This window comes from Syzygium oleosum, unplaced genomic scaffold, assembly GCF_021117445.2.
Source record: "Syzygium oleosum isolate NSW1041296 unplaced genomic scaffold, Sole_v2.1 Sole_v2.13, whole genome shotgun sequence".
Classification (NCBI taxonomy): Eukaryota; Viridiplantae; Streptophyta; class Magnoliopsida; order Myrtales; family Myrtaceae; genus Syzygium; species Syzygium oleosum.
The window spans coordinates 3,644,326-3,659,536 of record NW_026607497.1 but is presented as its reverse complement, the minus strand read 5'-3'; the positions used below and the strand labels follow the sequence as shown (position 1 = coordinate 3,659,536).

At 41.0% G+C, this 15,211-nt stretch overlaps 1 protein-coding gene across 3 annotated transcripts; it reads right to left on the bottom strand.

The window, feature by feature from the left end:
* Positions 1 to 1,506: 1,506 nt before the first annotated feature.
* LOC115675077 (AP-5 complex subunit mu-like) lies at positions 1,507 to 7,825 on the bottom strand. Of its 3 annotated transcripts, XM_056316959.1 has the most exons (9): positions 7,583 to 7,825; positions 6,925 to 7,068; positions 5,968 to 6,282; positions 4,991 to 5,271; positions 3,979 to 4,874; positions 3,319 to 3,375; positions 2,654 to 2,701; positions 1,829 to 1,919; positions 1,507 to 1,795 (listed from the first exon to the last, which is right to left on the bottom strand). In XM_056316959.1, the coding sequence occupies exons 1-8, from the start codon at positions 7,648 to 7,650 to the stop codon at positions 1,851 to 1,853; spliced, it is 1,878 nt and encodes a 625-aa protein (XP_056172934.1). In that variant the 5' UTR covers positions 7,651 to 7,825; the 3' UTR covers positions 1,507 to 1,795; positions 1,829 to 1,850. The 3 variants fall into 3 exon arrangements, with proteins under 3 accessions (XP_056172934.1, XP_030453552.1, XP_056172935.1); XM_030597692.2 differs by having other exon boundaries at positions 1,507 to 1,919; XM_056316960.1 differs by lacking the exon at positions 5,968 to 6,282 and having other exon boundaries at positions 1,507 to 1,919.
* Positions 7,826 to 15,211: the final 7,386 nt, after the last annotated feature.

Here is a 15,211-nt window from a genome sequence, read left to right as displayed (position 1 = left end):
GGCGTTTCAATAAAGAGGTGACTGTGTCTTCTGGCTCTTCGAGTTGCGAGACACGGTGACATCGGTAGGAGTAGAGAGACTGGAAACCACCACATCATCGTGTGGCTTTCTTATCTTTATCTTTTGTTTTTAATTACGTGTATGTCGAGAGCTTAGTATGTACGGCTTTGTACCATCTATATCCCTAATAAAATCTGATCTTAGCTTTCTCTGGTTATTAATTAATATGTGATGTATGTCAAGGATGAGTGACCTCGATACCACGTACGCGAAATGCTTCGTGCATGCATGCATAGGCAGTGCGAGTAAGTGTGTCCTGTCGATTCGAAGTACTTTTAAAAAGAACTGCAATATTTACGGTCAATTTGTAAATTTTATATGGAGGCAAGCTAATAAAAATATGAATCTTCAAATTGGACTTTAATTCATTGATGAAATAAGAAATTCATGTCTTCGTGTCTATTTTTCTGAAAACAAGGAGACATTAAAAGAATGATTTAGAAATGAAAACTTGTATCATCGATCTTTACCTTTAGAGCAATTGTATACGATTTTCATTTTTTTTTCTTATTTGATAATCTATGCTTCCAGAAAAATATATCAATTAAAAAATTTAAAGAGAGAGGGGGCATGAGAGAAAGAAGAAGAATGCGAAGAAAATGAGATGGGAGTGGGGTGGGATTCTTGGAAAATGCAGTGAAAATATTCTCTTGATTTTTTCTAAACAATAAAGGAACGGGAAGCTTAATCCAAAAGGTTAATAAGCGAAGAAATCTTATTTTCGGCAAAAGCTGGAAGTGCATTTAATATCTATTCCAACTGTAGTCTTTATCTAAGTACCACCTACATTGCTAGAAGCGCATTTAACATCTACGTACTTTGGTATAGATCATACAAATTCCGCACGCTTGCGACTATTTTAACACTGGATTCGGCTGTGTAAAACTCCCCCACGAAAAAGGGAAGGTCGGTGCTTCGATCTCCTACTCATAATGGGCTTGGCATTGATGAACTTGAGGCAGCTGAGCTCGAAGTGATGAACTCGATCGTGCTGGGATGGAAGGTGGACGCAACCAAAGAGAAAGTTTCAATGAGGGCCAATGGTTGAAGCTATTAACTCATATGAAGATAATGACACTCCTATTTTGTGAACTTTAATCCAATGTGCAATACATATATTAAATTGGTTCAAAATCCCTGAACTACATGTTCAATGTCATCTTCTCGTTAATACTATGAAGGAAGTTTGCTCAAGTGGACACCAATCTATTATAAACTCATGTTGGATGGAGAAAGTTATAAATGTGGATTAAACACTTCGAATTGAAAACGTTTTCTTCACTCGAGTCTTTGAAAACACGAAAAAACCAAAAGCTTGACTTAAATAGAAGCTCTCGTTAACTCAATCCTCTTTAACAATGATCTCAGGGTTTGTAATCTCCCAAATTTTCGTGAAAAGGAAAAAACGAATAATGAAAGCAACACTGCAATCTCTACTACAGACAATTTTGTGCACTTAATTGGAAGTTCAAAATGACGACTGTACATACCACAAAAATTTAAGGATCTAACTGAACCAATTTAAAAGTTCATGGACAACACTACATATTAGACATCTCCATGACTAATTAACTGAAAGTTCAGAGATGATATTGCATATTAGACAAGGACCAATGTTGTTATTATCATAGACAAGGTTCAAGTCTGTTTGTGTTCCATTCAGTTACCAGACAAGTAGGTTCAGAATGAATGAAATAACACCTGTAGATCCAATGTTGAAGTTCCTTCTGAGTTCTCACACAACAGTCGTGGAAGGCGGTAAGCAATCCACAGTTTTTACATGACTTCGTCTATTTTGGCATTGCTACAGAGGGACATCTGCCCAATGTGTTCCACAAAATATAATCCCCAGCAGTCACCTGTTATAAGCAAGCAAACAAGATTACTGCAAAAGAAATTGAAAAATATGAGAACCATGGCTTTAAAAAATTGATTGCTGTTTGAAGAAGTTTTGAGGCCTGAAAAGATGTACAAGGCAAACTTTCATATCTGATCACTTTCCACAAAAGGTCAGTGTTACCATGGTTCACCAGGAAAGCAACTGAGCGGCAAATTGTCTTTCCTTCATGTCATATTGGTTATCTCACAAAGGGAATGCATCACTTTGGTAGACAAAAGAGCACATATTTCTTTGAAAATTGCCTTCTCCAACCACTTAGATTTACAAATTTTTGGTAAACATATCATCATATCCACTTTCTGACTAATATTGCATACCCATGCACTACATGTTCAATGACAAACAACATACTGTCCATTGTTGTAAGTTTGAACCCTCAAGAGTTTAAAATCAAGCAGCGTGAAAACACTGCTAGCACATGGTTCACTGAAGTCTAACAGGGGCATTGATTCACTTGCAAAAGCCTCCCCATCATAGTAACAACGACACAGTTTAATCAAGATATAGTGATAAGAAGTCCATAAACAGCCTATAAGATGTTCATTTTGCTTCGATACTGATAGTTCTAGTTCTGGCCTGAATCACATGTTTGACAAAAATGTGTATTATTTTTCTTTTCATTACACTGGCCCTCTCAAGCAAACTGGAAATAAAAAGCCAATTTCAAGTTTTTGGTAAGAAGAGGTCTGCTACCTGAATAGAGAACTCCACTGGTGCTTTAACAGAAGGATAGATGCTCACCTGCATTAATGGAAGACATGATAACAAAGCGAAAACTTAGTGGCTGTTTCTTATGCCTCACAATATTGAACAGGATGACCTACTAATTGACTAAAAAATTAGAGAAGATCTTTGAGCAGCTCATGCTGCAAAGTTCCATATTATTTTAAAAGAGAATAAAACGAAATATTTAGAAGTCCCATATCTGCAAACAGCAAAAACTCAAGTGCCAGTCTTCTCGGGTAATTGAAAACTACAAATGGGCAGATATAGTCAGCTTTTCCAAATTGAACAGCCCAAAATAGCTGCCTATTGTAGAATATGATTCAGATTCATTCAGGGATAGCCCATTCCAGTCTCACAGTGCCTCGTAGAACAAGAACATGTATAAGACAGACATACCAAGCCATGCACATCTCTTGAATTGAATATTCAACTATTTAGTACCTGACGACGACAAAAGAAGGAAATCATATAGTTTGAAGAGGTATTTCAAAAAGCAAACAATACATTTCTGCACCCCTCTCCAAAATTAGAATCTAACAGGTACACCAAACTTTTTGCAACAGGAGAGCAACAAAGTAACTTTTCTTCTGTAAGCCAAAAGGAGTTTAGCAAGTTGTAGGAAAGAATCTTACAGATTTGGGATCAATGGATATCCCAGACAATGATGCCCCAGCAATTCTGAAAGACACCTGTGATCATGCAAACAATAGCCCATAACAGAATTTCCCACAGCCGTTGCAAGAGATAAATATGTGAAGCACTAGTTGAAATGGAGATGCAAAACCAAGTACTGGTAGTGAATCAACGATAAACCTAACAAAACATCTCGAATAATCCTCTCTAGAACATTTGCTATTCTTGCAACCAAATTGTTCATGGCAAGTTATTTTGTTGCGTGCTGACTCTATGACATCTCTAACAAGGCTCCTCTATGATTAATTCCTCACCTCACATATCTCTAACCGACAGAAGATGCATGGGATTGGTTATATAAGTGGTTCACTGATGAATGAGTTCCCTTTTTTATTCACACTATGAACAAGTGATTATTTAGTTGAACAGTAGAGTCCAGTCAAGAGTGCACCAACACTGTTTCAAGTAGACAAACAATACTAAGCTAAGAAAACCATTTCATGAATACCTATTCTGGAAAGAATGGCTAGGGTTTCTCTTCATAAGAAAAGACAGCTTTTGTAGATGCACACAGAACCACATACGTGAAGCCATAAATGCATGCATCACAAGAAAATTAACTACATAAACTAACTTCAAGTGAACCCAGACGTTCATACTTTAGCATAATTGTATGCCTGCCAGCAAAATGGTTCCTCTAAATCGACTGGAGGGAGATCCTTGGTCATTTTCTCCATCAGATATTCCTCTACATTGACCATATTATTGGTGGGTTCTGTGTCAACATCGCTATCTTCCTCTTCCATGCTTCCGAAAAATGATTTTGCAAAAGGGAACCTTTGGGTTTGCCATGGTGCAAACTTAACTGTCCCCGGGAAGGTAGCTTCAATGCTTTTTCCAACAAGACCTCGTCCACTTACTAAAATTTTCCACTCGACAGAGTGCTCTGTAGTTGAAATAGTTCCAACTGAAGGAGTTCCATCCACCGCAATAATCCTTCTCCTAGGAAAAGGCATAGTCAGAGTACAGAATTCCATGGTCAAAGGAGCCTTGTAACCTTCCATCAAGCTTAGTTTGAACAAAAATGCACCTTCATCTTCAGAAACCATTGACAATTGATAGAATCCCTTTATGGGAGGTCCAAGCCCACAGGATGCTTGATAGCGCATCAGAACAAAATTACCTAATGGTGGTGAAAACATCACCGACTGTTTATCCGCACCCTGTTCTGGAACTTGAGCAGATGGATGGAATGATAAAGACTCGACACGACTGCTATTCAGTCCTGTCAAAGGAAGGGATACATCAGGCAGTCCTTCTAATTCTGCTCGACAATTAACCTGACCTGACACTGAAATGCTATCTGGAATTTCATCACGATCATACAAGGCAGCAGCAACAGTTTCATGAATTGTAAAAAGTATTTTCTGCTTCCCCTTGTAAAGATATGGCTTCCATGCAGGCTGTTTGACATCTGCAGGAGGCAGATCTGCTGAAGAAAAACCATTAAGCTTGATAGTGAAAATATTGGAAGCATTGAGATCCAAAGGGGTACCTATATTTGAAGAATAGAAAAAAATAAACCATTAGCCAATCCTAGAAAGAGGAAAAGCACAGTTCAGAAGAGGGGCGACGAAAGCGACTGTCATAAGCAGAGTAAACATCACTGACCAAAGGGCATCGAGCTACTAATATAAGTCCTTAGTGCATCCTTATCCAATGGCCTTGAACCAATTTTCATAGCATCTGATGAGACAGCGCCAACAGAAGTATTGGAGGGAGTTGAAGATGCAACTGGAGCTGCCACAGGCTTTGTTCTTGATGATATACCTATGCTGCCAGTTAAGGAATCCAATAACCCTCCCACAGATGGGGATGCATTCACAATCACTTCAGGTTCAGCCATATCCCCAGAAATTATCTCACCAATGGCATGTGTTACCATGAATGCCCTGCAAAACAGATTACGGGGAAACAATTAGTGCCAGTGAGAGAAAATAAAACAATCGTTAAAGGAGAGAGAATGGATAATGCTGGGTCACCATCATTCGATGCTTCAAATAGGATTCAGTAATTCAAGGGTGGTCAAAGTGAAAGAAAAGGCATGTAAATGATTCTAGATGATATAAAGCACAAACCGGCACAATCTGGAGACAATTACTCCATTGCTACAAGCCTAACGCACAACTGTGCCTGTTATCTGGATTATACCTGTCTGGACTGGAAAAGTGAACCTCACAAAGAAAAAAATGGATAGGACATCTACTGAATGTTCAACTTGATGTAAAATTTTGCCTTTTGGTTAAGGTACTAAAACTTAGGCATAGCCCAAACAGAGCATGATATGAGAAAAACACTCCCATAGATCAGAACCAGCCTTCAAGTGATATGATCTTTGCATTCAACATTTTTAACTATGACAAAGCATTCTTCAATTATTTCCTTTAACTTATAGAACAATCTAGTTAGGCTAGATAGATATATTAGCAAGAAGAATAGGTTATTAACTATCTACTGCACAAAAGAGAGGACAACCTTACCAAAAAAAAAAAGAGAGGACAAATATACTGATGGCCTGATGCCACAGAACCGTGTGAGAGAGAAATTTCTAATGTCTCCTAACTAACAAAATGAGTAACTTACCATACCCTGTAACTGATGGAAGATCAAGCAGGAGCGAAGATAAACTTCCATCCACTCCTCCAACAGCATTGCCACAATCAGATCTTTTGCATAATACCTTATATGAATCTAAATGTCCAAGCTCAACCAAAGGCAGTACAAGGATGCAGAACTGACTCTTCGTATGCAGGATCAAAGGCCACAACAGATAATTTTCTCTTGCCTCTTCTTTGCTGATGTAAATGCTAATGACATGACGCATAACTGGATTATCTACCCAAGAATCTGAACCTTCAGCAGACTGAGACACACGTATGCCAAATCCACGGACAGATCCTTCTCTAAACATAGATGGATGATGTCAAATTATTTAGGGAATTATTGAAGTCACAAGACAGTAGAAATAGGTAAACTGCAATATGCATTCTCAATAGCCATGCAAGACTTATAACCATCTAATCCCGTTATCATTATTTAGACTGGGTGTGTTACACCAGTGCATAATTTTACGGAGTGATGCAGATACTATTAACAGATCACAACCAAATTAACTCTAAACTTGGAACAACTAAAGATCACTCTTATTTTGTCCATTCTCATAAAGCATTTTTTATCAAGAATGCAGCCATTTCCTCATATACTCAATAACGAAACCCATGGCATTCGAACAAGAGTGACTCTAAATTCCGCCAAATTTTTTATGTCTCTTACTATGCAAATTATGAGCCAATCTTATAGCAACTTAAGGGAACAAACGCCAAGCATCAATTCTTGGAGACAAGACAGAGACATAATGTGCAAATGATTGTTCCTGGACGCTATCTACATCAGACACACATAAGCGAACAACATGCAAATGCAGTTTTGACATATGATTATTACCAAAGTGTTCAGTTTGTGCAGAAATATAAGCAAACATCCAAGTAAACTCGTCAAGTGAAACCAAGGAGCTCTCGACTCATTGTATTAACATCTTGACAAACCTCTTCTTTCTCTCTGCAAATGAAGAAGCCAACTCTGAATCAGACGGCAAATACGGCAACGCCGCACCGTCGACACCACCGCCACTGCGCTCGCCCTCACTTTTGCAAGCCGCCCGCCACTGCTTCTCCACCACCGGAAACCTCCTGTTACCTCATCCAGTCAAAAGAAGAAATACAAGACACCCATCAGTAAACAACCCACAGCAGCAGGCCAAGCACCGTACAGTTCGAGCCTCTGCGGGGAGACGGTTTTGTCATTGTTATGGTTCCCGGACTCAATCCATTCTACAAAGCACAAAAGGTCAACACTACTCGGGCTTCCGCAAGAAACCCAAGTCCTTCTCTAAGTACAATACAAGAGCTACCGAGCAAGCCGCAACGCAAACAACACTAAAAAACAACTTTTTCACCTTCACGCCAAAAGCGATCGCTACACGCTTTAACCGATAATGCCCACAGGAGGCGTATGTCCCATCAGTCACTTTGCAAACCAAATTCGTAAACCAGTCTCGCTACAAACAGACACCAGCATCATCAAATCGAAAAATACATAATCAAAGCAATCAGCCTCCCTAAACAGCATCGGTATCGCAAACTGGTAACCCCACCGACAGTTCGAATGAAAATGCGTGAACCGACGAGAGAGAGAGAGCGCGACCTGGAGAAGACGACGGCGTCGTGGCCGTTGAGGATCCAGAGAGCTCTGATGCGGCAACCGGCGGGCATGTTTTGGAGTGTCCTCTTCTACGCTGCGATTAGCTCCCGCTGGGCGCTGGATTGGGGAGAGAAGAAGGCGAAAGAAATTGAAGACGTTGAGGATTAGAAATCGGTGGAATGAATCATGGAGCGGACGACGAGTATTCAAATTTGATCGGAGAACAGTTAAACGACAAGCTGTTGCGTTGAGCGGAGGAGGGACTTGTTGCCGTTTTGAACCATTTTCTTGGAGATGCAGCTTGTGCAAGCTTTAGTCTAAGTACATTTACTCAATTTTGTGGATATAATAAAATGATGATTTTTGCATAACATTAATTCATTTTGAAAATGCACAATGCCATTATAGAGCAATCATAATGGACGACCAACTGTGCTGGCCCCAAATTCATTCACACTTTTAGGACCTTCGGCCATCGCTTGTGCCAATCAGGTCAGATATTCTTGCTTTCGGAAATGGATTTCCCTGTCGCCACTTATCAATTGGTTTGTAATGTTGTTTTTTTTGGTAACCGAGGTGTCCGGACCAGCTTGCGCGCACCTCGACTATTCCTCGGGGGAGACTAGCACAGCAACCCACCGCCATGGCCCCCACTTAAATCACAAGTGCTCAGCTGGGGAATCGAACCTGGGATCAGTGCGCCTAACCACACAATCCCAAGTACGCCCTAACCAACTTAGCTACCCATGGGTGGGTGGTTTTTAATGTTGTATTCACTTTTTCAACCAAAAAAATTATTTATAATGCCCCTTCATATATTTAATGATCCTTCACTTGTAAAAATTGATAATAAATTTAAATTAATAAGAATTATCGCTGTTAAGTAATATGCTTAATTTTATGTTTAATTTAAAATCCTAAGGTAATGGGCCCTTAATTTTATCTTACATGCTTATTGACATGCAAATTTCAACTATAAATGTTAGAATTGAGCTATATATAATTATGTATTTAATAGAAGAGCCATCACTAATTGATTATATGGGAAATTATATACATGTTTTTTTTTTGTCAAAACAAAATTTTATTGAAACCGAAAGTCTCAACTTCCATGGCCCACTACTGGGCATCAAAACAGAGTAAATCCCAAAGGAGGTGGGGAGGTTGGGCTACCCAATTAGAAGGTAAAACATTCAATCTATGGGCTTTACTAATCCAGTCAGCTACTCTATTAGACTCTCTAGTGCAGTGGGCTAAAGTGATATTCTTGAATCGGCCCATGACCCGCCTGAGTTCTAAAGTCAAACAGTTAGACTCTAGTACAATCTCTTCGTCTCTTTTCACTTCAAGGAGAGAGAGAGCTGCGAGCAGCCCTAGGGTTTCGGCGTGTATTGCAGATGATACCGGGGCCAGATCCGCTACTCCATCCACCAAAATTCCAGTCGCGTCTCAGACGACACAGGCGAAGGCTCCTACATTCGACCCCTCGACGAAGGATCCGTCAACATTTGCCTTTAAAGTTCCGATCTTTGGAGGCGTCCAGCGTCGAGGTAGGGCTTCTTCTCCTGCTATGGGTTCCTTTTCTTTGCCGTTCCATTTCCACCAATTACTGAGCATATTCTGTGCTGATTCCACGAGAAATTTTGGATTTGGGCGTCGGTTCCGAAAAATGAAGTCGTTTCTTGCCCTCCATATAAACCAGAGGACTCCTGCAACAATCTCGAAGGACGGTGTGTTTTCTGCTCTGTCCCTGAATTTCAGTAACCACTCTTCAATTCTTGACAAGCCTACTCGCGAGATTTTAATTTTTAATACAGGATTCGCCAAGATCTGTGAGGTCCAGGGGCAAAGCAAAAACAAATGCTCTATCGTCTCAGGTTCAGATTTGCAAAATGGGCATAAATCTTCAGGTAATATATTCCTTATACATAAATTCGCCTTGGTTGAGATTGCATTTTGACATAGACTACACAAAAAGATTCTGACTTTTGGGGGGGTTTTCATATGCCAAATTCTGTTCCACAACTCCCGGGGTGGCTGAAACGATGTTGATGAACGCTCTCCTGTATTTTGCAAAACAATTTGTCGATCCTTGTTATAGGCACTCTTAACTGTGAAATGACCATTTTCTGAACCTGTCCACACCAACTTGTCTCGTGTGTCTTGGCTTTTCAAAGGAGTTGCTAGAATTTCGCTAACAATTTGTTCATCAAACAGTCTACGAAGAGATTGTTCATCCCATTTATCTTCCTCTTTTAGAATCAGTTCAGAAACTCGTGTGGGTTCACCACAATTCGCTGGTCCGCCAATGATTCCTCTCTTAAGCCATTTGTCTTCTCTTATATTAATACTCTCTCCATTACCCACTGACCACATTACTGAAGGTGAAATAGTTTCTTTGCCCAATAGGATGCTTCGCCAACCCCAAGAGGGTCGGGATCCGTTTTCAGCATTCTAAAATGAGCCATGAGGGAAGTAGATTCCTTTTAGAATCTTACACCATAAAGAAGATATATTCTGTGAAAGTCTCCATGCTTGTTTACCAAGCATAGCTCTATTGTAGGATGTAAGATCTCTAAATCCCATTCCTCCTGAGTCTTTTCGTTGTTTCAGTAATTCCCATTTTCTCCAGTGTAGTCCCGTTTTTGATTGACTATTTGTCCACCAAAATGAAGCTATTCGCCTTTCAATGGCTTGGCAAATAGATATTGGGATTTTAAAAATAGACATGGCATATTGAGGCAACGCTTGAACCACTGTCTTGAGTAGGATTTCTTTGCCAGCTTTGGAGATCAAGTTTTCTTTCCACCCCTCTAATTTCATGTTGACTCGGGCTAATATCCATGAAAACATTTGCTTCTTAAAAACCCCCCATTCTGATGGTATTCCCAGGTACTTCCCAGTCTGTTCAACTTCAGAGACTCTCAATTCGTTTGCCATATTCCTTCTCAAATTTTGTGGACATCCCTTGCAGAACGATATGCTTGATTTGTTCAAATTAATGGCTTGCCCGATAGCATAACAGTACTGATTCAGAATTAAAGCCATATTCTGACACTCACTTATCTTACCGTCCAAGAAGAAAATGGAATCATCCGCAAATAACAAGTGTGAGAGGATTGGACAATGCCTGTTTAATCTTATTCCAGTGATAGTTCCCTCCTCTACTGCTGATTTAATGAGACATGACATTGTGTTAGCCATCAGGATAAATAGATAGGGAGAAAGAGGGTCACCTTGTCGAAGTCCTCTTGAGGGCTGGAAGAAGGGTAAAGGCTCCCCGTTGAATTTCACACTGAATGAAACAGTCCGAACACAGGTCATTATCTTGTCATATGCCTTCTTCATATCAAGTTTCAGCACTGCTTGAAATTTCTTCTTACGATTACGTATTCTCAATTGATGAAGGACCTCCTGCACTATTAGAATATTATCCTGAATTTGCCTTCCTTCCACAAAAGCGCTTTGCTCGCCATCTATAATTTCCGGGAGCCACGATTTCAACCTGTTGGCTAAGACCTTCGAAAAGATCTTATACACAAAATTACAGAAACTGATAGGTCGAAACTGATCCAAACTCTCAGGGTTAGGCACTTTTGGAATCAATGAGATATATGTTTTATTTATTTTCGGATCGAAATTCCCCGTCTCAAAGAAATTTCTTACTATTTGGACAACTCCCATCTTGATATCCTCCCAGTAATGTTGGTAGAATTGACCATTTAGACCATCCGGACCTGGTGATTTCAAGGATCCCAATTGAAATACTGCCCTTTTCACTTCTTCTAATGTTACTTCAATATTCAGCTTTTGGTTCATTTCATCCGATACAAGAATAGGGCACTTTTGTATAACTGGATCAAAATTGCGGGTCCCCACTGTGCTATATAATTCTTTAAAATAATCAGCTGTCATCTTTTTCAGTTCCTCAGGTTCCCGAGTCCAACTATTTTCTGGCTTTTTCAAAGCTGAAATTCTTTCTGTCTCCTTTGTATAGTTGTGGCATGAAAATACTTTGTGTTCTTGTCGCTCCATTTCAGCCAACTAATTCTTGAACGCAACCCCCAATACATCTTGTCCTGCCTCCAGCATTGTTCGATTTGGTCAGTTATTTGTTTCACTCCATCTCTCTCAAAGTTTATACTTTGTGTATTCATCAAATGCTGGAGTTCCCCTTTTAAAGCTGTAATTTTCTTTTTATTTTTAGAGAACGTCCTGTTGCTCCACTTGTCCAACTCCTTTGTTAAAACTTTCAGCTTTCTTGCTAAGCTCAAGTCAGCACAGGTTGTAGAATTCCAAACTTGTTTTACTATACTGCCACACTCTTCATGTTCTAGCCAGAAAGCTTCAAACTTAAACAGCTTTACTCTCTTCGCTGGTTCTGCTGAAAATGACAATAGAATTGGGCTATGATCTGACCCGATGGCTGGTAGCGCAAAGGCTTCTACTTCGGGATACAAAAATTTCCATTCCATATTGCAAGTTACCCGATCCAGCCTCTCTTTAACATATTCATCTCCTTCACGATTATTCGCCCAAGTGAAAGCACATCCCTTGTTCTCTAAATCCAACAAGTGGCAGTCATTTAGAAACTCTCTGAAAGCATTCAACCTATAATTCCCAGCCCTTCCCTTTCCCACCTTCTCCCAGTGATACATAATTTCATTGAAATCGCCAAGACAAACCCATGGTAGTTGGTTCTGCAAGTTTGGGCTTCGAATTTTCTCCCATAAAGCCAACCTTGCCTGAAATGTAGCTGGAGCATGGAGAAAAGTCAACCTACTCTTATGTCCTCTCTCAGGATCCTCGTAAATGACATCAATAAACTCCTCAGCAGCTGACTCAACCTTTATATTTGTTCCATCCTGCCAAAAGAGAGCCAACCCTCCTGCAATTCCTTTCGGATTCACCACAAAACAGTGCTGAAACTTCAATCTCCATTTTAGTCTTTGGATTACCATCTCCTGGTTTTTAGTCTCCATTAAGAATACCAGGTTGGGCCTTTCTTGAGCCGTAATGGCTCTTAATTCCTGGACTGTCAAGGGTGTGCCCAACCCTTGACAGTTCCAGCATATAAGCTTCATTTGTCATCCGGTGGCTTATTAGGGCTAGCCACCAAAGCCCATATTCCTGAATCAGTCACCATCTGGATCGGAGTATCCATGAGTGAATTCTCATCCCACACCTGCATTGTTTTGACCTGCTATTCATAAGGAGAGTATCTTCTACCTTGTTTATTAATCGTCAAGGTTGTCTTTCTTTGTTTTTTCTGTAATTGTTCCTCAATTTGAAAATATTTTTTTTTATAAAAAAATTACGTGAGTAAGGTTTTATTATTTACTATTTCCAATGCAGTTAAGTGGACAATTGGTTCATGGGAAAACATTAGAATTTGGGAAAATAGATGGCTGAATCGAGAAGTGATAGGAAGATCAGCAGCAAGAGATGAGCCAAAGATTATATCAGCCTTCAGCAGAAAATTTGTATAAGCGAAAGATGTTGCCTGATCCTCTTTGTGCCTCTATGTAAAAGGCAAATTGAGTGGACAGAGCATGTCTTCTTACTTTGTCCTTGGCTTGATGGAGTATGGTCCAACAAACAAGTAAACATCCAGATCTCTCCTCAGGTTAAGCTAAACCTTCTTTGCGATTGGTCGCCTCAATCCTCTGGTCAATTTAGACAACTCGAAACGACTACATCTTCACGCATAAAATTCCAGATTCAGATCGGACTGTGCATAAACCAATCTCAATGATGAGCTACTGTTACACGAATGAAAATTGACTATACCTGGAAATTTAGCACACCAACGTTCTTCTAGCTTTCTTTTAAGATATTTCATTTTCTTATTAGCAAGTCTACGAGAACCGCACGCAGCCGGTGCAATTGGCATTTCTGCACTTAACATCAAGCTAAGTGAAAGTTCACAATTTAGATATATATTATAGAAATGTGACAATTACAAAAATAATTAATTGGTTTGTAATGTTGTATTCACTTTTTCAACCAAAAAAATTATTTACAGTGCCCCTTCATATAATTAATGATCCTTCACCTTTAAAAATTGATAATAAATTATATTAATAAGAATTTATGTTTAATTTAAAATCTTAAAGTAATGGGCCCTTAATTTTATCTTACATGCTTATTAACATGCAAATTTCAAATATAAATGTTAGAATTGAGCTATATATAATTATGCATTTAATAGAAGAGCCATCACTAATTGATGAAAAATATAAAATACGGGAAGTTATGTACATATTAAAAATATTTTTCTCTTTAAAAAAATTACAGGAGTAAGGTTTTATTATTTGCTATTTCCAGTGCAGTTAAGTGGACAGTAGGTTCAGGGGAAAACATTAGAATTCGGGAAGATAGATGGCTGAATCGAGGAGTGATAGGAGGATCAGCAGCAAGGTATGAGCCAAAGACAGTATCAACCTATGGCGGAAAATTTGTATTAGCAAAAGTTGTTACCTATCCTCTATGTGCTCTATGTAAAAAAAAAGTTGAGTTGATGGCGCATCTCTTCTTACTTGGGAAAATTACCAATTCAGTCCTCAACCTATTGTATTTGTGCCAATTCAGTCCTCAACCTTTCAATTTGGCCAATTCAGTCCTAAACCTTTTGCAAACCAGCCAATTCAGTCCTTTTGGCCGGCCGGCGCCACGCGGCAATATTTTAATATTTTTTTATTATTATTTTCGAATTTTTTTCTTTTCCTTCTCCCCCCTGGCCTGTCCGGCCAGGGGGGAGGCTCGCCGGCGAGGCCCAGCTCTGGCGAGGCGAGCTGGGCCCTCGCCGCCGCTGGGCGAGCCTCGCCCAGCTCCGGCGAGGCGGAGCTTGCCCTGCCATGGCGAGCTCCGCCTCGCCAGATCTGGGCGAGGGCGGAGCTCGCCCAGCCAAGGCGAGCTCCGCCTCGCCCAGATCTGGCGAGGCGGAGCTCGCCCAGCCATGGCGAGCTCCGCCTCGCCAGATCTGGGCGAGGGCGGAGCTCGCCCATCCATGGCGAGCTGGGCCCTCGCCGCTCGCCTAGCTCGCCATGGCTGGGCAAGCTCCGCCTCGCCCGGCTCCGGCGAGGCGGAGCTTGCCTCGCCATGGCGAGCTCGCCTCGCGGATCGGGGCGAGGCGGAGCTCGCCCAGCCAAGGCGAGCTCCGCCTCGCCCATATCCGGCGAGGCGGAGCTCACCCGGCCATGGCGAGCTCCGCCTCGCCGGATCTCGGGCGAGGCGGAGCTCGCCCATCCATGGCGAGCCGGGCCCTCGCCGCTCGCCCGGCTCGCCATGGGCGGGGAGCTCCGCCTCGCCCGGCGGCGGTGAGGGCCCAGCTCGCCTCGCCGGAGCTGGGCCCTCGCCGGCGAGCCTCCCCCCTGGCCGGACAGGCCAGGGGGGAGAAGGAAAAGAAAAAAAAGAAGAAAAAAATTCGAAAATAATAATAAAAAAATATTAAATTATTGTCACGTGGCGCCGGCCGCGCGGCCACGTCAGCGCCGGCCAGTCAAAAGGACTTGATTGGCTGGTTTGCAAAAGGTTTAGGACTGAATTGGCCAAATCGAAAGGTTGAGAACTGAATTGGCACAAATGCAATAGGTTGAGGACTGAATTGGTAATTTTCCCTACTTTATCCTT